Genomic DNA, 23,079 nt, shown 5'->3' with positions numbered 1-23,079 from the left:
CTGGGATTCACTGGGGTTGTGCTGGTGGCACGAGATCTGGGCTCTAAGACAAGCACGCAGACAGAGGGTCTCCCTAGGCAAACATAGGAAACCCCATTCAGGCCTTACCTGGAAGCCAAGGTGAAGAAACAAAGAAGAGGGCTCTGCTGGGGGTAGGGCAATGCCAGACAGGTGCCCCTGGTCCCCCCAAGGACCTGCCTACACCTGTGCAGCCATCTCCACCAGCTCCTGGGCCCCTGCAGGTGAGGCAGCTCTGACTCCATTGCCAGCCCACTGGGCCCCCATCCACATGTCTAGGCTCCCAGGACCCAGGGCCAATGGCTGGGCCCATCCTGAGGTTCCAACATTGTCTGCGGCCGGCTGCACTGCTCTGTGGGAAAACAATTAGCTGGCAGAACTCTGGAGGATGCAAACCAGGCTTTGACCGGAAATTTCTGCACCATCTCCAAGGATAATATTAGGCTTCTTTTCTCCCATCTCCCTAATGTGTCCCCACAAAAGTTTTCCCCCAAGAACCCGAGGTGGAAAGGACCTTCACAGCTCTTATCTTGGTTTTTAAGGAAATGTTTATTTGATCATCTGATGGGTGACTGTCTCTCTAGCAGACGACAAGGCCAAAACCTGAATGGATTTTGGTCCCCAGTGCTCACCCTGTGCTCAATGAAGACATGTTGAATGAATGAACCATCTCCTACTCGCATAGAACACCTACTGTGTGCAGCAGCAGAGTGTGTGCGGGGGTTATTAACCAGGAAGGCAGGCTCCTTGAGGATGGACTGTTGCTCCCTAGAGTTCAGCCCCGGCTTTGCGCAGAGCAGACACCAAGTCCACGTTTGTGGGTGATGGGAAAAACAGGACCACTTTCCTGCCCTCGGAGCCCAGGTGAAGCCGGGGGGTTGGGGGGGGGCTGCTCAGCTTGGCTGAGGTTGGACACAGAAGAAACTTGGGATGGCTCTTGGGCTGCATCTGAGGCTCCCCTCCTGTCCCCTGCCTGGAGGGGAAGGAAAACCCGGGAGCAACAGGCCAGACCAAGACAAGAGAAACTGCGTCAGCCACACACAGACAGCTACGCAGACGTCTGGCTATACTTCCCCGGCCAGGAACTGACCTTGGGTTAGAGCCCCAAGGCCTCGCCGGCCAGGGAGAGGGGCAGAGGGGCCATGCAGCATGGAGAAGGGCAGGACCGAGGCCTGCTGAGCCCCAGGTGCCCTGTGCTGTGGCAGCTCCCTGACAGGCTGCCAACCCCCGATCTCACCGGACTTGGGGCTGTGTGGGTCCATCTGAGAGGGAAGCGGGGGTCAAAAGTCAGGATGGGCAGGGAGCTCTCGGGGCCAAGATCTACTCAAGATGGGGACAATTAGGACCCCAAAAGGCCACAAGGAACCCAGACATGAGACAGCAGTCCTCTCATCTGAGGCCTTAGCTCCTGCCTCTTCCCTCCCTCAGCCAGACATCACCAGTGCTGGTATGGCCTTCTGCGCAACAAAGCCTGTTCTGGGCCCTGGGGCTTCGGCAGCCCCACGGAGTTTAGGTTTTAGAATAGGAAATAGACAACATTAAGTGAGCAACTTAGAATTGATATGAAATATCAGTGTTAAGGGCTATGCAGAAAAAGAAAGAAAATAAGGGCCCAGAAGGACAGGGAAGGGGAGAAGCTAGCGGTACAGGGCGGGGGCGGGGCGGGGCGGGGTGGGGAGCTCTCTGAAGAGGAGATTTTGAGGTGGGTCCCAAGTTGGGATGTTGGACAAGATTTTCCTGGATAAATCCTCCTGGAGGAGGCTCCTGGGCACCTGAGGAGGAACTTCTTAGCTGAGGCTGACTGGTGGAGAAAGAACAACCCCCCAGAGAGCAGCTTGTCCCTCAGCCCCTAAGAGAAGAAAGAAACCCAATATTTATTATTCGCCATCCGCGGTCTGGCATCCTGTCAGCACAGTTCTCATTTAACGCTGACAACTCCCTATGAGATATAAAGTATTCTTTCCACCTCATACAGAATAGAGGGGGCTCCAGGGAGCAGGCAGCTGGCCAGGGGTGCCCTCCCATCCCTTCCCTTGCTCCCTCCCTCCCTTCTAAAGGACTTTGACCCCAAATTACTTTCCAAAATGCCCTTTGGGAACTGCAGATGACTAAAACAAGAGGAACCACTGCGACAGGGAAAATCCTCACGTTCCCACAGGTGGCACCCGTGATGTTGGGGTACAAGTGGGCCAGGACACGAAGGACGCGGTGACATCACCCTGCCATTTGCAGCCCCCCAGATCTGGACTCAGGGCTGAGGCAGCCGTAGGGTCCCCCCTGGCGGTGTCCAGAAGCGCGAGCCCGGGACCTCACATCACCTCGCGTCCTGCACCGGGGGCGCGCCGGATCTCTCCCGGGAGCCACCTGGGTGGGGAGGAGAGGGGATCCCGAAGCCACGCACACCTTATCCCCAGCTAAGCTCGGGGATTGCGAAGTAGATTAAGGACATTCACTCACGAGGATGCCTACTTATCCGGGATCCCCAAAGATCCGGGCTGCTCACCAACAAAGGCTCTGGGTCCCGGCCCGCGGCTGCGGGTGCGCGGGGCGGGCGGGGCCCCCTTCCTCGCCTGCGGACTTCCCGCCTTGTTATCAGCACCGCCGACAGGGGGCGCGCCGGGGCCGGGCGAGGAGAGGCAGGCAGGCTCCGGCGAGCCTTACTGCTGCGTTGACTTTCGTTGCTCACCGTGCGCTTACCCCGTGCAGCTTCAGCATTTCCAGGATGCTGCCTCCATGCTGGGCAGTTTAAAGAAAGCTTGTTCGATTAATATCTGCGTCCACCACCCACGCTTTGGCCCGCCTGCCTCCAGGTTGCCCTCTCTGATTGGCCAGACTTCTAGTGGCCTCCAAGGAGCTTACTTACAACCCGCTCCTGTAGTTCTTAGGCGAAAGCTACCAGCCCCTCTCCCCAGGTCAGAGAGCGTGGAGCCCCACGCACCCCCTTGGTGCCGCTCCTGGTGTAAACCCCCTCGGTTTTGGCCTCTGGAAGTGCGCGCCGACTGCGTCCCCACCTGCTGCAGCTTTCTCTCCCCATTCGTTCTCCCAGGGCTGGTCGGCGCGCCCGTCTCCTGGGCCCCAGGAGCCTTCGGGCATATTCCAAGCAAAACTGAATCGCACAAGGTTGGATCGGAGATTTCCTCCGCCCTCCCCGCGACAGACGGGTAGCCCCCTGCGGGCGGGCGGGGGCCTGGCCGCCAATTCTTTGTCTCGGCGGTGCCTCCGCAGGGGGCCGGGTCCAGCGGCGCTGAATACACAGCGGCAGACTGCGTGCCCCGGGGGAGCGCACATCAAAGGAACCTCGTGGCAGCTAGAGAGGTGGGGGTGGGATGGAGATGCGCAGTCCCGCGGCAGGTCTGAGGTCCCCGATATTCACACACGCAGCAGAAAGTGCTTCCCACTTGCCAGCCCTCAGCCCCCACGCCCCTGGCCCTCTCTGCCGCCTTCGCCCTCTTTCAAGAGGCCGCCCTCCCATTCAGGGCGAAGGCCTCGGGGGTCCACCGCACGGACGCCTCCACCTGACCCACCCTGGCTGGCCTTGGAGTGAATTAACCCTTTTCCCATTGAGCGCAACCCACTCTTCGGTTCAGGGTGCCTATTAGAGAGAGGGTGTTTCCGTTTGCGACACGTGGCGCTGGGCGCCCTCCTCCTCGTGGGCTGGGACCATTCCTGTGTTCCCACCGGCAGCGCTGGGCGGGCAGGAGGAAGGAAATTAAGCCTGTGTTGAAGGAAGGACACCTGGCAGGGGAGGGGAAAGGGCTCAGGAATCCCCTCCTCTGGGAAGCTTTCAAGTGGGGGGAAATCCCCACACTTGCTTCCATTCTCCCGGGCGCCATGCTGGGCCACTAGCAGGTTCCCACACGGCACCTCCAGTCCTCTCCTCCTTTGCTTCTCCAGGCTGTGCAGCCAGCAAAAGTCCAGAATTCCACCCTCCCACCCACTTGTTTCCCAGATTCTCTTCCATCCCCTGCCAGTGCTCGAGACCTGGGTCTCCCGATGCTCCCAGGCTACCTGGAGGAGGCATCTGGATACACACGCCCCTTTGGGGAATGGCCAGTCTTTCCTACACCCCCCAAGGCCCTGGCTGGCCATGTCTCAGCCAACCCCCACCCAACCCTCAGCTTCAGGGGTCTTTGGCCCCCACCTCCCAGGGCTGGCACTTGTGGAATCTTGGGGCCCAGAAATGACGCCAAGAGGTCATCTAGTCCAGCCTTGCCTCCCAGCCACACTGAATCCACAGTGGTGTTTCGGTGGCCAGGGAAAGTTAGCCCTCCTCAGCTCTCAGAAAGACGATTATGGGGCTCTGGAGCCCCTCAAACTGTCAGAGAGGATTTGAGCTCCAGCAAGCACCTCTGATCAGAAAACCATTTGAGCGCTCCCATTGGGTAAGGCAGAACTCCAGGTAGGACCTAGCAGGGCGTGAGGGCTCTCGGCCTCTAGAGCCAGGGCCCTGGGGATCTGAAGTCAGAGACAATGGCAAACCCACTGCAACTCCTTTCCAGATGAATCAGAAACAAGGCACCCCAGAATCAGCCTGCCACAGGGGCATCTCTAAGGGTCCCCATCTCCTCAGTGTCCACCCCACCCACTGTTCCTGGGCAGGTTAGGGCTTTTTCTCCGCCGTGCTCATCCTTCGCCGTCTCAGCCTTTCCCCTTATCCTTCCCCGCTTCTTTCTCCTCGGGCTCCCTCCAATAGCCTCCCCTCCCTCTTCTCTGTCTGCGTTTGTCTCTGTCTCTCAGTCAGTCCCTCTCTCTCTCCCTTCTCCACTCAGTCTCTCCCTTTCTCCCCTTCCCTTCCCTCTTCTCTCTCATCCCCCACCCCCACCCCCTCCAGTCGAGCACCAGGCTAGGAACGCAGCCGAAGCCTGTGACAAGCCCAGGCGGCTCTCCCGACCCTTAGTGCCCCAGGGCCAGTTCCCCAAGCTCCCCGCGCCTGCAGCAGCCGTGTTCGGAGAGAGCTCTCCGGACGGGCAGGGGCAGTGGGTACGAGCCGTGGGCACGGGCGGCCCAGATCAAAAGCCAGAAACGTCTGGCCCCTGGTGTGGACTCCTCCAGCCGTGCCCCTCAGCCCCCACGCCATTCCAGGCCTCAGCAGGACGTGGGGTCGACTGACTCGCTCCCCCTTCTGCTGCAACTCCCGGAGCAGCTGCCCTCGCCCCCTCACCGGCCTTGCTTTCTTTGCCCCAGGCTCAGGGATGCTCCAGGGTCCCGGGGTGCCTCTGGTGGCCTCGAGTAGCCTGGGAGGGCAGTTTGGGGGCAGGCTGCCCAGGTGACAGGAGGCAAGTCCCCCAAGATCTAGCCTCAAGCTCAGCACCCCTCAGGGCTGAGACATAATTCCTTGACTTTGAAGAAGGAGAGGACAGAAAGAACCTGCGGGGGACTTGGAAGGACTGTTTCCCTATGGGGAGGGGTGGGGTGTTTGGATGCATTTGGTGTCCACACAGGGAAAGGGGACGTTATTACCGAACCGCAGGCTGGAGCCCAGGGCCTTGGGCTGGAGAGGTGGGCAGGAGGCAGCTGGTATTCCAGGACCCCAGCTCCTCTCTGCTGTGGTTGCTGCGTTTCACTTGCCCCAAACGGTTCATTCACAAGATCCAAGTGGGAGTGCGGGTCGTGCTTCTGACCCTAGCTGGAGGCCGGGCCTGAACCCCTCGAGAAGGAGAAAGTGACCCGGCTCTGCGAGCAGGAAATGCAACTGGCCGCTGGTGTCAGTTGCAGGAAATGCAAAGGCAGCAGGAGGTCCCGATACCGATCTGATCCCTGACAAAAGACTCAAATGACACTCGGCTCTGTGCCCCCGGCGCCGCCCGCAGCCAGACCTTCGAGCCTCCGCAGACCCTTCTGCACGCCTCTCCAACACCCGGGAAGCGGCTCCTGCACCCGGGTCGAGTGGCCGCCCGGCTCGCGGCTCGGGAGGCTGGAGGCTGGGAGGGGTTGTATTTCCCAACCCCCTCCGAGACCCTCGGATCCTGTCCTGCCCGAGCGAGGCTTCTGGAAACATCCCTGTGCTTTCCACTCTCGATTCCTCACGGCCCAAGTCCCAAGGGGTCACGGTCCCCTGAGAGAAAAGGAGCCACCCATCAATGCCCACGCCGACCCGGCACCACGTGAACGCCCGGGTCAAAGCCTCAGCTCCCTAAACCTGGCTGGCGGGGGGCCGCGGGGGTCCTGGGCCAGCAGAGGGTCCAATGTGCCGTGTCCCCCCAAGTTCCCACTGTGTCTGGGGCGCGGGCTTTGCCCAAGTTTGCTGGGCGATGCCCTTCCCCGAGCCCAACTCGTGGGCTGGGCGGGAGGGGCGCGTGATTGACAGGCTGAACTACAGACTCATCTCTTACCTTAGGCCGCGGGCGCTGATTGGCTGCTCGCTGACATCCTCAAACCCGGCTGCTCCGCGCTGGGCTCCGGAGGGGGGCGGCTGCGGGTGGAGGTGCGCTTCTGACAAGCCCGAAAGTCATTTCCAATCTCAAGTGGACTTTGTTCCAACTATTGGGGGCGTCGCTCCCCCTCTTCATGGTCGCGGGCAAACTTCCTCCTCGGCGCCGCTTCTAATGGAGCCCCACCTGCTCGGGCTGCTCCTCGGCCTCCTGCTCTGTGGCACCAGGGTCCTCGCCGGCTACCCAATTTGGTGGTAAGACTCGCCTCTTGTCTGCCCGCGGCCCGATTTCTCCGCCGCGTCCCGGGGAGGTGGGGGCGCCGGCTGGGGGTGGGCTGCGGCAGAGCTGGGGCTCCTTTCTCCCTGCCTCCCTCCAGCCCCCCACCCGCCCACCTCTCCTGGATTTTCTGCTGGTGTCGCCTTCAGAATCCAACTCCTGGCTTCTCTGATAATCACCATTTTCTCTGCTGCTCGCTGCAAAGCCTGGACGACTTTCCCCGTCTCAGGAGGTCTCTTATTCTCAGATCCTAACCCTCCACCCGTCCCAATCTGGGGGCCCCCGGAGACCCTCCATTTGCTTGCAGTTGGGTTTCTAGAAACCCAGCGCTGTCCCTGGGGCCCAGCCACTCCTCTTCTCCATTTTGGGGTCTTCATGGGCAAAATCATCCTTTTCCTTCGTTGCTGCCCCCACCTCCGCAGGCGCCTCCATCAAGAGATTTCCCCACAATAACCCCATTTGCCTTCCTATTTCAGACCCCAACGGCTTCAGGGATCCCCGGGGCAGAGGAGTGAGGGGGGATTTCGTCAGATTCTCCCCACTCTGCTCTAGATTAATCTTGAGGCTCAGAAGTGAATATGGTATTTGCTGATCTGAGATGCCATTGAATTCGGATTTTATTCATTTCTTGCTTGTCCATCCAGGCACAAGGAGGGCTCCTTGAAAATGTAGTTGTTTGGGAGGGGGTGGGTTTGTTCTTTGACCAAAACCCCAATTCTCCATGCCATATTCGTTCCTTTTGGAAAACCGAGGACCAAGGAGAAAGGAGAGAGGGAGAGGAGAATTCTGTCCCCGAGAAATGCGGATACAAAAGACATTTTTGGTAAATAAGGCTGGGAAACCAGGCACGGTGTTTGGGCGGGTATGCGTGTATGGGGGAACTGACCAAGGAATAAACAGCCCTTTGGGACCCCCAATTCCAGGGAGTCCCCTTGTTTTCCAAGCGGCCCCATCGCCCCCTGCCCGCCCCCCCCCTCCCCCCCGGGGCAGGTCCCGGAGGCCAGAGGGGAAAGACACACTGAAACCAGTTCTCTAAATTACACCCCGCCTCTCCTCAGTCTCCAGCCCCCTGCATTCCGGAAAACTTTAATTAAAGAATCTTCCCCCCTGGACGGAGGAGAGCCTCGGCCCGGGGGTGGGAGGTGAGGAGGAAGAATTTGGGATCTGTGAGTAAGAGGGGCTTTGGCCCCTGGGGTGAAAGTCCAAGGGGAGGGCCGCCAGGGTGCTGTGCCACCTGTGTGCCTCCACTTTCCCTGCCTTGCCACTCCCTCCCCACCCGGGGTAGGGGGAACAGAGCCGCTAAGATTCGGGGGCCACACCCTGAGTCTGCCTCCAGTTGTTTGGGGGTGGCAGTGTTTGTGTCTGGGTGTTTGGGGACTGAGATGGGGGCAGGATCTGGGCATGGCCAAGGGTCTCTGTTTAGAGGGTGCTGAGAGTTGCTCCCAGGACAGACACCCAAGAGGAAGCCATTCTTCTGCCCAGCCCACCCTTCCCATGGTGTTGGGCTGGCCTGAGGCCTCTTGTGCATAAAGACAGTCCATGGGGTGCCGGGGCAGCCAGAGATTCTGGGTTGGGGGCTCTGCCAGGTGGGGAGAAGGCCACTGCGGAAGCTCGTCCTGCCTCATGGGCCTTTCCCGACCCTCTTCCCATCCCCTGGCCAAGGCCACACTGTTCTTTGCCTTCACAGGGACCTGGCAGGGGAGGGTAGGAAGAGAGGGCTTGGAGACCCACAGGCTGCAGGGATGGGGGAAGAGAGACTAGGTTCCCCTATGCTGTGAAGTGGAGGGCACTTCCCAGGGCAGTGCTGGCGGCAAGGGGTGCTGGTGGGGTCCGGCGTGTACTGGTGCCCCGGGGAGCATCTAGCTAGGGACCACTCAATTGGAAGATGTTGGAAAAACCTGGGAAGCCAGGATATTCGTCCTAATGTAACACTGGACACATGGCTTGTTTAGGGTTCTGGGGGACAGGGATGCTGCTTTGTTTTAGCAGAGGAGAGACCTGAGTGTGTGTGTGTTGTAGGTCTCTGCCCCGAAGAGGTGGCAACTGTACACTAGTATGTCTCTGTGTAGGAGTGTCCGTGTCTGGAACTGGGCAACCATGGATGTGAACTCGTGCAAGATGTGCCTAGGGGATCTGTGGCCCGTGACAGGGTATGCTGTGTCTGCATACAAGTGTCAGCAAGTGGCTGACTCTATGATGTGCATGTATGTGTGTGTGAGACAGAGAAAGTCTAGAAGTATCCATGCCCGTGTAAAGGTCAGCACCTGTGTCTGCTTGTGACACCGCATGACTGTTCATGACTGGGCATGTGATTGTTGCGTGTGTGTGTACGTGCATGTGTGCACATGCCTTCATGACAGTGTTAGGGGAAAGCCCCACGGATGCCTTTGTGCATGGATGTCAGTGCTCACGGCCATGACCTGATTGTGCTGCTAGGTGTGAGTGTGAGGGCTGTGTCTGGGTCTGCCTGAGACCCCATCCTCAAGTGCCAGAGACCATGGTTGGGCCCGTAGCTGTAGATATGTTTGCAGACATATGATCCATGGGTGTGAATGACACCCCAAGTTTGGGTGCTTGGTGGGCATCCGTGGTCCTGGAGGGATGGTCCAGCAAGAGACAAGAGTCTAACAAGGAAGCTACCGGGGGCACAGGTGACCTGGGATGCGGGGCTGAGTAATGTGTGGGGGGCGGGGTGCAGAGCCTTCTTTGCCACAAGCTCGTTCTGTGTGCCTGAGGACTGGTCAGCAGGCCTCCTCTCTGAGGCTGTTTGCCTTTGGTCTCAGAGCTGGAGTGGAGGGTGAGTCACCTTCTCAGAGCCAGCCAGGGCTGGGACAGGGACAGGGACAGTAGAGTGAGAGCCTCAGATTCCTGTCCCCACTCTGCCCCTGGGGCAGTCAGATTCCAGTCCTTTTAGCGTCTGAGCCCATCACGTCCTGCCCTCTTTGGCCCACCCAGCTAACACATTCCCCCGGAGGGATTTACAGGGGAAATCGTTTAGCTAGGATTTCTGTCCGTGTCACCTCTCGAGGAAGGCCCCCCAGCCCCCAGCGGCCTGCACGGCTCGGGCCCCAGCCCTGAGAGAAGGTAGACGAGAGCATAAGGGTGTCAGACAGGCTCACGGAAGGAAGAGATGCGCGGCAGGGCCTCGCAGCAGGCCGCGGTGGAGCTGGGGCAGGAAGCTGCCACAGCAGCCCAAGTTCTATAATTCTTCTTGTCAGTCCCGGTTAGCGCCTGGTGGAGGAACTTGTCTTTCTTCTCCTTCGTGAGGGAGAAACGAGCTATCTTATTAGGGCCCAGCCTAGTGCGTGCTGCATTCCAGAGGCAGAGGCCCCAATGGAAGGGGCCCGTGCCCCGCCTCTGCGTGAACCACCCATCTGGGCCTCTGTTTCCTCACCTTCCACGCAGGGATCACCCGCTGCCCTGCCTCACAGCTTGGGGGAAAATGTTCTGCCAAAGTCAAGGGCAGTGAATGGGGAAATAAGACATCTGAGTTCTCTTTTTCACCATCCTGGGACCCATTCCCCAACTCGAGCGCCTGCCCTAAGCCCTGCCTCAGTTTCTCCATCTGTCAGATGTCCCACTGCCTCCCCCACCCACTGCCGCCTTTCAGAGGCTTGTGAACATGTTCAGTCAAACCCCGTGGGGGTCAGTGGGCTGGGCCCAGGGAGGCACCTGGAGACTGCGGGGGAGGAAGGCCCCGGGCCAGGTGTTAACACTTGTAACAGGCAGGAATTACAGCTGGCTGGGGCTGGGGCTGGCGAGGAGCTGAGCTGGCTGGAGGCTGTTGATCCCACAGACAGACAGACAGACAGATGGGCAGATACCAGATCGGATGGCCAGGCTTTCACCGGGTGGTCTCCCTTCTAGGGCAGGCCTTTCCCTGGGGGGATGTGGCGGGCAAATTAATCCAGGTCTCTTGGAAGTGAGTTAACAGCCTTCCTGCTCACCCCACCCTAGCTGTGGGCAGAGCTTGGTGTCCAAAGGGAGCAAAACTGGTGGCTATCTATGTGCATTCTTCTAATGGGAACACATTTTGCTTAAAAAAAAAAAAGAAAAAAACCCCAAACAGGTCAAAGAATACAATAATACCAGGAACCTGGAGCTGAGTTATGTTCTTGGAAGAACCTGCCTTAACGTGTGTGGGGAAGGCATGGGGCAAGGGGCAGCTGTGGGGAAAGTTGTCCCAGAATCTCAGAGCATTTTGTCAACAGCTCTGGGCCAAGATGTGAGTGATGGGTGGAGTCTGGCCCTGAGCATCCCCTCCAACCCCAGGGATCCTGAGGGCCTCGGGTCCGGGATGTCTGCCCAGTGGGAAGACCTTATCGAGGAGGTCAGAAGAGGCAGGAGCTGGACTGTGGTGCCAAGTCCTTTAGCGGGCACCTTCTCTCCTCCCTCCCTGCAGCACTCTCTGTGGCCAACCCAGCCAGACCCTACCAGCGCCCACACTCTGGCATTCGGGTGCACGCACAGTCACTGAAGAAGACAGAGAGGGCTCTAGGTGGAAATCCCCAAAGAGTAGACGGAGCCAAGCAAGGCTCCGCCCTCCTGCTCCCTACAGAACCTGCTGCTCACAAACCAGAATGGTGCTGGGCAGGTGTGGCATTGAGGACGGGAATAAGGACACACGGTGGAGGAGGGAGCTATGACCCTGGGGTTTCTCCGGACTTCGGAAAGGTCTCTTCTTGGTCTGGGCAGGAGGCAAGGAGCCTGGGGCTGGGGCGGGCGAGGTGACTCTTCTCAGAGGGGGATGCAGCTAACAGAGCCTTCCAGGGAGAGTGGGGAAAGGAAGAGTTTCTGGCCTCAGGATGTGGTGAGCCCAGAGGTTGAGGAGGACCTGTCTTCTTTTCGATCCCCCTTCCTCTGAGCCACAGAATCATTCTAAAGTCACCAAGGAGGGAAAGACCTTCTCTACCGCCCCCCCCTAGTTGGAGGAGGCAGTATGCCTCCCTCGAAGGTTAGACCATGCTGATGTTACAGCTCTGCATTCGTGTTATCACACCTGCCAGGACGTGGTCAGAGCTGAGTGCCGGCCCGTGTCTGAGTGCTGAGTTTACCACTGCCTGGCTGTGTGACCCAGGATGAGTCCCTGTCCTTCTCTGTGCTTCAAGTCCCTGCTTCCCCCTGGGCTTCCTTTTCCCTGACCACCCTGAGGGGTCCCTGCTGCTCTCAGGGTCCACAGGGCTGGGAGCGGGATTCACGGCTGTGAAGCACAGGACTCCAGGCGGCCCAGCCCTTTCCTTCTGCAGCCCCGTCTGACCTCACTCCCCAAGCTGGCTGCTCCACTACTGCCAAGCCAGCCTGCCCGCACCTCTAAACCTCACTCCCCCCAGTACTCATGGTCCTCTGGAGCCAGGGGCTCACTTTCACATCTGGCTTTTTCAAGCACTACCTGGGTGACCTAGGGCAAGTTGACTTCTCTGAGCCTCAGTTTCCCCACCTGTAAAATGAGAATAGTGACTGCTTTTACCTCCTAGGGTTGTGAAGATTAAATGAGTGAATACATGTATAGCTCTTAGAATAATACCTGGTGTACAGGAAGTACTATATAAATGTATTTGCACCCCCTGTCTGCAAGCTATTTTGACTCCTTTTAGTCCTGGTTCTAAACCTGCCTCTTTCAAGGAGCCCGCCCAGATTGGCCCCACTCAGCTCTGTTTTCTCCTTATCTTCAGAGCCAGCTTGCCCCACCATACTTGGCACTAGTGACCATGAGCCTGTAGCTTTTTTCTTAAATTGAGGGAGCTAGGCCAGGCTAACCTCAGCTTAGCTCTTTGCCTGCCCAGGAAGGGGAGGGGAGGGTAGAGAGGGCACTGGAGTCTCCCTTAACCCTCCTCCCACCCCACAGTTTGCACGACTCTTGCAGCCACTGCCATTTCCAGCTGGGACCTGGAGCCACCTCGGGCTGGGCCAGCGGAGGAGGGGTGGGGGGGCCAGGCTCTGGGGGGGAGTGGCCCGGGGGCCGCCTGGAGCAGCCCGAGCAGAAGTTGCTCCTCCAGGAGCTGAGAGATGATTCAGAAGGTGATTTATAGACGGAAGGCAGAAAGCTTGGCTCCTGGCAGAGGCCTGCTGCTTAATTACATTCTTTGGGGGGCAGAGGGATGAGTGGGGCGGCAGCCGAGGATCGACTTCTACCCCCCCCTCCTCCAGGCCTTGTCCCTGTCACTGCCCCAATTCCAATCAGGGTCCCTCTTTCTCCCGTGGCCAGAGAGGGACGTCCCTCTTCTCACTGAGAGCTGGGCCGGGAGAGCAGGAAGGGCTTCTGGAGGAAAGAGGAGAGGCCAGAGGCCCGTCTCCAGCACTCTTCAAGGAGAGTCCGGGAAGCAGAGGGGGATGGGAAACAGGATGACCTGGGAAAGATCACTTGGTTTCCTCCCTGCTCCTGGACAGGTGAATAGCTAACCCACCTGGGCAGAGGGTTTCTAGAAGCTTCCTGAGGGTGGTACCCCACACCTTCCCTCTAGTGCCATATCATCCTACTGCTGCTTCTGGGTCCTTCCTTCAAACATGCTCCTTTTCTGTTGTTCAGTTCTCAGTGGCCGGGGGCTGGGGGCTGGGGCCCAGGCTCTGGGCTCGGAAGTTCTCCAGTGTTAGGCTTCCTGTGGTGTGTGGGCACAAGGGCGGCCTTCCATCCAGAGGGTTCTCTGGGCAGGGGCTTCCTTGTATCGGAGGGAGAGAAATTTTTCTGTCCTCAAGTTAAACTACTGTCTCGGGGGGTCACCACAATTCCACTGTCAAAGCTACAGTCCCTCCCGCGCCATTGACAGGCAGGCTCCATTCTGTTCAGTTGATGTGGTGACACCTGGATTCCCTCCATGAACGCTGACCCAAGTGGCACCAGCCTGCCGTCCCTCTACTGCGTCTCAGTTCCCATGCAGCCTCCATCGCAGCTTTGAAACCCCAAAACTCCGCCTCCAATTCTTGAGGCCAGAAAGGTGTGTCGGGGCCAGGGGGCAGGGTAGCCCAGCCAATAGAACCCCTTCATCTGTTTGCAGCTCAGCGTGTACGGCGGGAGGAGTTGGCAGGGGTCAGGATGGGGACACTAGACAGCGCTCTGGTTCCCCCTGAGGCAGGCCTTCTCAAAATGGCCTCATTATGTGTGTGGAGTAAATTCCAGAAATGTCAGGCACACCCACACATCTAGGGGAAGGACGGAGATGCAGAAGTATGCTCGGAGGCGAGAGGGGGCAGCATGCGGTGGTGGGAGGTGTCTGGGCAGGGAGTTAGGGGACCTGAGACCTGGCTCTGCCACTAGTGTAGTGTGACATTAGGCAAGTCCCTTCATTGTTCTGGGCCTCAATAAATGGGGGAGTTGGACAAGCTGCCGGCCTTAGGCTTCCAGCTCTGCCATCTCAATCCTGATTCTGGTCACCCAGCGGTTTGAACAATCTGTGTCTGGGAGGAGGGTCACCTCAGGGCAGGGTGGGGAGTGAGCACAAAACTTCACACTCAAACAGCTGTGAGATCCTGGATGCGTCTCTAACCTCCTCCATACTCGGTTTTCTCATCTGCAAAATCAGCAATAATAATAACACAACCACTTGCCCTGCCTACCTGCAGGGCTATTAAGAACTTCAGAAGGAATAATCTTTATGAAAGCCCGATTAGAAGCATCAAGGTCTTTCCAGAGAAGTTAACATCAGTGCTGGTCCTACCAGGAAAGAGGAGTAAGAGCCCGCGTCTGGATAGAGGCGCTCAGAATGGACCCAGCAGGACTCTGAGCCTCTGAGCTGGAGAAGTTGGTATTTCCAGCAGAGGAGGAAGGAAAGGCGCCAGACAGGGGAGTTCTCAGCGACTTGGGGGCGCCCCATGCCCCCCCCCCCACCATGGCCCCGGGTCTTGAGGCTCAGCAGGGCTTGCCCAAGGGACGGGGCAAGTGTTTGAGGCCAGGTGGCCCCAGGGCTTGCCCAGACTCATGGTTCATGGCCTGAGGCTTGGGAGCCCCCCAACCCCAACCTGATGCAGAGATCACAGGCCTGCCCTGGGCTCAGCCAGATGCAGAGGAGGATTTTTAGGCAGGGACACAGGTGGTGGGAGAGGCGGGCAGAGTGAGGAGGAGTGAGGGAGCTGGAAGGGCTCTTGTGAGGCCTGTGGTCATCAGGAAATCCTAATCACCTGGATAAGGACTGGCCAACTGGGAGACCATTCGCTCAAGCTAGGCTGGAAAAACAGGGAGGACCTAGTGTGTGTATGTGTGTGTTTTGGGGTGGTGAGGGGGATGGGAGCAACAGGACTGAGCGCCCAGGTCTGTTGGGAGGGCGTTCTGCGAAACCTGCCCCTGGGCATAGAGTCCCACCTATCTGCCAGAGCCAGCTGGGCCAGCGAGGAAAACCAATCTCTCCTCTCAGGGCCAATTAGGAATGCAAATAGGGGCTGTGGCTGCAGGAGGGAACCAGCATCCTGCCTCCTGCCAGCTCCTCACCACGCATCTTCCTAACCTGGTTTCTGAGGGTGTCTCTCCAGAACCTCCTGTGGCTCCCCACTTGTCTGGCACCAAGGCTCCCTAGGATTGGCCTCTACCCACCTGTCAGTGGTACCTTTCATAACCTCCCGGGAGCCCCCCAACATCCCTCTGAGCCTGTTCATGGACATACTTGGCTACCTGCTCTCTCCCCTCCCCACACTCAACTGCTGAAATTCCACTTTGCCGTCAAGACCCAGATCAAAACCCGCTTCTTTTCAGAAGCCCTCCTGGATTCCCTCACCACTAGCCCCCGATCAGGGAACATATCATCACTCCCTCCTCTTCTCCCCCACGGGCAGACATGCCATATGTCCCCACTGCCCACCAGGGGCTTTGGGTGTCTCATTTTCCTCTACTAGACTACAGATGCCCCCCTCAAGGGAGAACCTGTGTTTGAGTCACCTGGGGCCGCCCTCCCCCAGTGCCCAGCGTATGGTAGGGGTCAGTAATCAAAAACACAACTCTGTGTGCATTAATGTACTCTGTAAAGGCACATGGACAAAAGAGGTCTCTGAGAGTGCCAGTTGCACACGTGAATCACGACAGTGTCATGAGCAGACTGAATGAGCAGAATGAACAAAACCTCATCCCCAGGGTGACCCGAGGCTCGGAGCACACTGCTTCTGCTAACTTTGAAAGGTGGCTGGACCTGGTTCCCATTGCTCCGCTCAGGCCTGGCTTGGCTCAGACCGCGTGGCTAACAGCCCTGCTCTGTGGAGGGTCTCGGGAGGATGAGACCCCTGACCTGAGCAGGCTGCCGTTCCGGAAGCTGAGGTGAGCCTCGTCTGCACAGTCCCAGTTCCCCCGGGGTTATTTTTTCCATCCTGGCTCCACTTGCAAATGTTTCCTATTGTGGCCTGTTTCTGCCCCTGTGTTCACCAGCTCACACTATGCTTAGACGTCCGAGTCTTTACTTTTAAAATCCCATTTGGCAGGACTTGTTTCTCCACCCAGGAATAGGTCAGAGTGTTTGTGGACGGTGTCTACGTGCTGGTCCCTACACCCACGTCATGATCTGGAACCCAACTCTCCCTGCTCTAGAGATGAAGGACTCTGGTCACGCAGCCTGGACTCTGAACCCATGTGCTGTTGGGCCCAAAGCTTTTTCCTTCTACCTCCTTTCAGCCTCAGAAGGGGACTTCTTATTTAAGGCAAGAATTTACTTATTCATCTTCTACCTTGTTCCCAAAGGATGGCTTTGAGGCAAGATTACATTTGACCTTCAACTTGAAAACTGCTGCTTTGGGTTTCTTGATACTATTTCTGAACCTCTAAGAGGTCTCTTATTTGGGGCTCTGTGCAAGTCACTGGCACTTTCCACATGTCCTCAAGCTGGGATTGGATGTTGTTGGTAGTCGTGGCCCTACCGGTGTGACCGTTTTACTGGGGGGGGGGTAGCGTTGGGCAAATCCCTGCTTCCTGGCCCTCCGTGTTCTCAACTGGGAAACAGGAAGGAGGTGGAGTAAATGACTTCCACGACTTCCAGCTGTAAGCTTTATCATTCTGCTCAGTTTTTTTTTGCTCCTTTCCACCCAATCTCCATCCCCCACATATCAGAAAGCAATCGGACAGAATCCTCTTTCCTGCCCAAACCAATTCTTGTGTTAGCATCTCTGATATAGCTGATTTTTCACCTGACCTTTACAATTCAATGTTCAACTTTATTTTTCTCAGGGAAACTAACATGATTTAACCTTTCAGATAAAGTACGTTTCCTTTTATACCCTGGCTGTTAGGAAACTGAGAATGAAACTCAAAGCTCAGTCCTTGCACCTGTGTGGCCCTTGACTTGGCGTATTTATCTTCTCCTTCACCTTGGTTCTGATTTTCTCTTTTTATTTTCCTCTTGAATCCCAGGTGTTTGTGTTACAAGCTGCCTGAGGGCAGGCACTGCCTTGTGCACTGCTGTGTCCTCTGTGCCCGGCAAGTGCAGGGCAGATGTTCAATAAATACTTGTTGTCTTTGAATGAACATTTGCTGTCAGCCGCTTCAAAATCTTTCTGGAAGGAGGCAAGGCACACATAAGTTAAAAACAAAAATGAACCTTGCGGCATTGGGAGTTGGCCCTGACTGGATAGTTTGGGTTGTGACCGTTCCAAATGGTCTCTTTCTGCTTCTGTATCGTCCGCCTTTGCCCACAGGTCTACAAAAGCCTTCTCTCTGGAGAAGTCACCGTCTTTCTATTCTCCATGATCTGCTTCATTCTAAACTTGAAGCCGGCACATAATCTTCCCCTTGGGAAGCTCTCTCGCTTCTGACCAAGCGTTGTCCTTTCCTCTTTCCCTGGCTCCCGTCACATCTGGTTCCCCCAACCTGCCCTTTCCGTGGAGGCCCGCCAGCGCTGCTGCTGCCATACTACGGGTGACGGAGTGCCCTAGGAGCATCCACCCTGGCTCTCCAGCTGGGCTGCTCCCGCCCCCCAGAAGCCCTCCTGAGAACTGCTGTCACTGCAGGGCACAGGTGGGAGGTAGACCAGAGGGAGGCCCGGCCAAAGTCACACAGGATGAGTGCCCGGGTCCCTCACTGCCAGCCAGGCCCTTCCCATTAGCAAAACCCTAGAGGGACACTGGCTTGGCTGGGGAGGTGCCAAGCCCCCATCTGTGGGATGAAGCCTCAGGGAGGGAGGCCAGGCTGGCCTCACCCATCTGCTGGCAAGGCACCCTCTCAGCTCTGAGGAGCTTCTCACCTTTTCTCTGCTTCTCCCGTGGGCAGCACCTCTGGAGACCACCCCCCCTCAGCCCCTTGACTTCAGGGAAGAGACTTCAGCCTAAGCACAAGCCAGGTGGTCCTCCATCTTGACTGAAGCTTCTGCAGGAAAGATTCTGGAGCCTTCCTCAGCTCTCAGTAAGGATGGAGTCTGTAACCTCGGCACTGTCCTTGAAGCCTAAAGAACCCCATGAGATTGGCATCTTCATCCTCATTTTATCCGTGAAAATCAAGGCTCACAGGCTCAGTGAGGAAACACAGCACACACATTAACTCATCCTCCCAGTGGCCTCAGAAGGCAGATGCTCTTGTTATCCCCATTATACAGGTGAGGAAACTGAGGCCCCAAGAAAGTCACTTCATTGGCCAAGGATCCACAGCTGGTGAACCCCAGAGTTCCCACCAGGCTTCACAGCCATTTCAGTGACACCACATCCTGACAGCCAGGAAGTTCCTCCTTGGGTCTGACTGCAGTCTTTCCTGACTTAGTCCCAGCCCAGATTCTCTTGTTTGGTCTCCTGGATGTGAGCATCACTGGAGATTTTCAGCTTGCACTCAAGGACCAGGGTGTGTTTCTCACTGAGTCTTCCTTCCCAGATGACTCAGTCTCCTGCGCACCTTTAACCACCTTGTTCTCGCTCTTCGGATCTCTCTCCAGCTTCTCTCTATGTTTTTGCAAATGCTGTGGCCCACAGAACTGCCTTTAGACAGGGCAAAGGGGTCCTGCTAGGCCCTTCCATTTAGAGGGCTCCACGCTGGTGTCTTAAGGCTGTGCCCCTCCCTGCAGGGCAAGGAGTCTGGGGTCCAAGTGGTCGTACCCACAACCCCCACTCTCAGCTGTGCTCCAGGTACTCAGGCGCCTGAAGCATCCTGCCCCAGTGAGTTTATTTCGGGCTGTGCAGACTTCTGCCTGGGGTCATCCCATCAGGGCAGGCCATGCGGCTGGTGTGGCGGCCCCAAGGCCAGGAGATGGTCAAGGGGAGGTCATTTGCAGGGGCTGTGGATGGAGCTTGGGGGTTCCGGTGGGGTGTCCAGTGTGGGACGGAGCTGGGATGAGCAGCCTGCAGGCCAGGGCTGGCTCTCCCCGGGCACTGTTCTAGCAGAGCTCCACGGAGAACCTAGCCTTCTGGGTGGGGAATAAGGTATTTCACCAAGATAAGATGACGGATTTTTTTTTTTTACATATTACTGAAGTATACATACAGGAAAGAACATCAATTGTTAAGTGTACAGCTCTGAGGTGGACAGAATATATTTTACTTAACAGTTTGTTAACCTGATGTGAAACTTTTAAATGTTGGGCCTGTGGTGGGGAGGCTCATTTTCTCTCACCCCAGGCCGGAGAATGTTCCAGCCAGGCCAGGGCACTTGGACAGGCAATGGGGCCCCCAGGGTCTGACCAGCGCAGGATCTGAAGAAGGCGTGCTATCTCCATCTTCACCTCATCTTCCCTTCCTCCCTCTGCAGGCTGACTGCCTTCTGCCTCGGCAACACTTCTAGCTCTCTCGCAGTCTATGGTCACCTCTTACCTTCAAGTCCCTTTTCATTAAACTGGGACCTCGTCTTACCAACATTCTCAGCCTCAAAGCATCTTCCTTCACATTTGGTCGGCTTTGTCACGTTTCAATGGCCCCGTCAGAAGAGCATTCTCTAGCAGGTCTGACCGTTGCTGCACGCTCGGCCCGGCCCACGAGCTCCTCCGGCACGATCTAGCCCTTTCCTAACTCTCCACCCCAGCTCATCTCCCACGCCCGCATCCTCGCCCTGCGACCTACTTTCACCTGCGTGGATAAGAGCGTGGGCTGAGGGGCAGGAGTCCTGGGCTCTAGATGGTTCTGCCTTTCATATCTGGGTGACCCGAACCTCTCTGAGCCTCAGTTTTCTCTCTGGAAAATGAGGGCTACTGTGAGGAGTCGAGGATATAACACACGTGAGACTCAGTCTGGGGTCTGATGGCCACACCTTTTGCCCTTATCTCGTTTTCCTGTTTGTGCTGTTCTTATACACTCTCCCATCTCCACTCCCCTTGCCTTCCCGTGGAATGACTTCTGTAAACTCGAGTTCATTTTTCAAAGCACAATTCAGGCACCGTTTCCTCTGTGCAGCCTTCCCTCGGCGCCCAGCCCAGCTCAGCCCCTGCCAGGCATGTCTGCTTCATTGACTAGACCGTGAGCCCCCCAAGGGCAGGACCAGGTCTCAATTTTCTTTGCATCCACATAGCCAGGCATAGCACAGGGCACAAGTGGGTCCTCTAAGACAAGTCGTGGGATTAAGGGATGCTGTTGAGAGTCACCTGTCAGTCTGAGGCTCAGTCTTCCAGCCCTGGCTAATTCCCATAGCCTCCGTGAGGCCCTCCCCAGAAGAGCTGCTGGCACTTGTCACTAGTTACCTCTTCACGTGCATCCGACTTGTCTTCCCAACTCGAGGGTCAGTGCCTCCAGGGCAGGATTCTGCTTTGTGTCTGTGCATCCCTAGTGAGCCTCACACACCCTCTGAAACATGCAGTGCAATTGCTAATTCCCTTGGCTGGCCAGTGAAGCCGGCTCCTCCTGAGCAAGCCCACGTGCGGGCTCAGCGGGTCCCCACTCTCCAGGGCAGGGTTGTCCCTCGCTGTGATTCCTGAGTCTGACTCTGAGCTTCTAGCTTCTGTCTGTGCTGGAAGGCAGCCTGGTGTTCCAGAAAGAGGAGTCAAACTGGCCACGGTGTGAATCTCAGATGTGCTACTTCATAGCTCAGGAACATTGGGTAGTTTCTTAAAAATCTCTGAATCTCAATTTGTTCATCTGGAAAATGGGGGGAAAAGTTCCAATCTCAGGGCAGTTATGAGGATGAAATGAAATAATACACAGGAACTGAGTTAAAGGTGACTAAATATTGAACGAATTAAGGATGTTCTGAAGGTCATTCCAACATAACAAGGATTATGAAAATATTCTGTCCCAGGCCAGGCTTCTTTGGAACAGAAAGATCTGAATTCCTTTCAAAATGGAAAAGGCCACACTCAGGGAAAGCCATATGCTTTATGTTGGTTTCTCCCAACTAGTTAACCTGTTTGAAGAAAGAAGAGGGTGAGGGGCATGTGGCAGAAGTCTGTGACTCAGTGGACCCAAGGTGACTTGGACTCTGGCCTGACCTTGCATCCTGGTGTCCTGTTCATCCAAAATACTTGTGAGGCCACAGGAAGGGAATGGTAGGTCACACACGGTGGCTGCCAGGGTTTTTACTGGGGTTCCAAGGACTGGTCTGTGTAGGTTTAACATGGCCCTAGTTAATGGCCTAGACGCTGGCCACTTGGGCCCTGCTGAGCACAGTGAATAGGTACGGCTGAGGGTACCAGGAGGCCGGGGTGAGATGCAGGCCGGCCAAGGGACAGTGCTCACGATGCACTTCCAAACTTCAGGCGAGAGGGGCCTGCCAAGCCATAGGAAGGAACATCAGGACACTGAGGCACAGAGAGCCCACATAATGCATTTTGTTCTTAAAAGTATTTTTGATTGCAAACTGATAAAAACTATTTTTTATTATGTGATACTTGACACACACAAGAGAGAGAACATACCATATAATATATAGGACATAATAACAAGATGAAAACTCGGGCCCCACCACACCCTTGAAGAACTAGAATGTGATCAAGGTCCTCCCCATCCCATCCCCCTCTCTCCCTCCAGACATGACCACATCCTGAATTCTGCATATTTATCCCATTACTTTAAAATAATAGTTTTCCTAGCTAAGAATACAAAACAATATGTTCTTTGTTTTGCTTATTTTTAGGCAGTATAGAATGGTGTTACTCTGTATGCGGTCTTCCGTCGTTTGCTTTTTTCCCTCTGTGTTGTGTTTCCACATTTCAGACGATGCTATTGCATATCACAGGCATGCCTTCATTTTCACAGCTGTGTAATAGTCCGTCATCTGAATATTCCACGTTTCGTCTATTCCATCTCCTGTCAATGCGTGTGTGTTTTGAGGTGCACATGAGGGAGAGTAGCTCATGGGGGTCCCTACCCAGGAGGAGAACTTTGGGTTGCAGGATGCACGAAGGGTCCACTTTGCAAGTTGACGCCAAACTGGTTTCGAAAGAGATTGTGCCCATTTGCACCTCACCTTTGCTCTATGTCTTCACTGACACTTGGAATCGAGTGACTTCATTATTTTTGTTGATCTGGCAGCTATACAATGTGATCTGTGGTCTTGATTTGCAGAGATGGGACTGCTTGAAGATCTCAGAGCAGGGAGAAGCAGAGGCAGGGCTGGGACCCAGGGTCCATGTCGACACATACGATATGCCTTTGGAAGAACATGTGGCCCTTTTCTGAAGTGTCTCTGGAAATCCTCCCTGACTTCAGCTTTCAGCCCCTCAAGCTCCTCACATTGTCGGCCTAAGGGCCAGAGGGCACCACCGGCCATTTGGTGATGGGGGAAAAGGAGCTAATGGAATCCCAGACTTCCCTTCCCCACTCACCTCTCCACCTCCACCACCTTCTCTCCCATTCTGCTCCTCACATGTACCCTCATGGGCCGTGAACACCCTGCACTATCCAGAAATAATGTCATGCCTTCCGGAAGCCCCATCCTGTCAGCCCCACCAGACTGAGGGCACGATTCCCTCCTGGCCCTCTCCTTGCCCTTCTGTCCCTGTGGGCCACCTGCCTCAGTTACAGCAATAATGTCTTTCAGGTGCCACTTTAGGGAAGACCAGAAGGTGAATCCTTCTCCCAAATCCTTATCCAAACCCTGGGACTCCTTCCTTCTGAAAGAAAGGGTGTGCACTCCTCAGCACACAGCAGAAATCAGCTGCTGCCGCCACCTCCCACTGGACTCTGTCCTCAGGGCTCAGCCCCTGTTCATCCTCCCCGCCCTGAGATAAAACTCCGCTTCCTTGGGCCTCCACTATAAAGATAAAGGGGTCCTAGGACCCCTTTCCCTAACCAAAAAGCTCTTTCCCCTCACTCATCCACCTGACCGTGGTCTTCGCGGGATTCAAGTCCAGCTCAGAGCCGCCCGCCCCCTTCCTGGGAATCTTCCCGGCCTCACTTCGCTCTCTCCCGGCTCTTCTGCACCTTTTGGGCCAGAGCAGGACATCAGAAATTGTACTTTTCACACCAATCCGACTTAACGCTGCAGAGAAGGGCTTCTGGGGTCAAATAAATTTGGGAAGTGCCACCCTCCCAGCTACTTCCAGCTTCTTGATGTTTAGGCTGCTTATTAGCATATTAGCATCTCATTAGCATATTAGCCACA

The 23,079-nt window shown here is 56.3% G+C and overlaps 1 protein-coding gene across 1 annotated transcript in view; it reads left to right on the top strand.

Moving 5' to 3' along the window:
• Nucleotides 1-6,339: 6,339 nt before the first annotated feature.
• Nucleotides 6,340-23,079, top strand: part of WNT3 (Wnt family member 3) — a 47,482-nt gene continuing 30,742 nt past the window's right edge. The window contains exon 1 of the mRNA XM_014739584.3: nucleotides 6,340-6,643. Within this exon, the coding sequence (XP_014595070.3) occupies nucleotides 6,564-6,643 (80 nt within the window). The 5' untranslated portion in view covers nucleotides 6,340-6,563. The remainder of the gene's footprint in view (nucleotides 6,644-23,079) is intronic.

The sequence above is a fragment of the Equus caballus genome, chromosome 11 (genome assembly GCF_041296265.1).
Source record: "Equus caballus isolate H_3958 breed thoroughbred chromosome 11, TB-T2T, whole genome shotgun sequence".
NCBI lineage: Eukaryota > Metazoa > Chordata > Mammalia > Perissodactyla > Equidae > Equus > Equus caballus.
The sequence above is the reverse complement of the archived record's forward strand: the minus strand, read 5'-3'. Positions and strand labels throughout refer to the sequence as shown.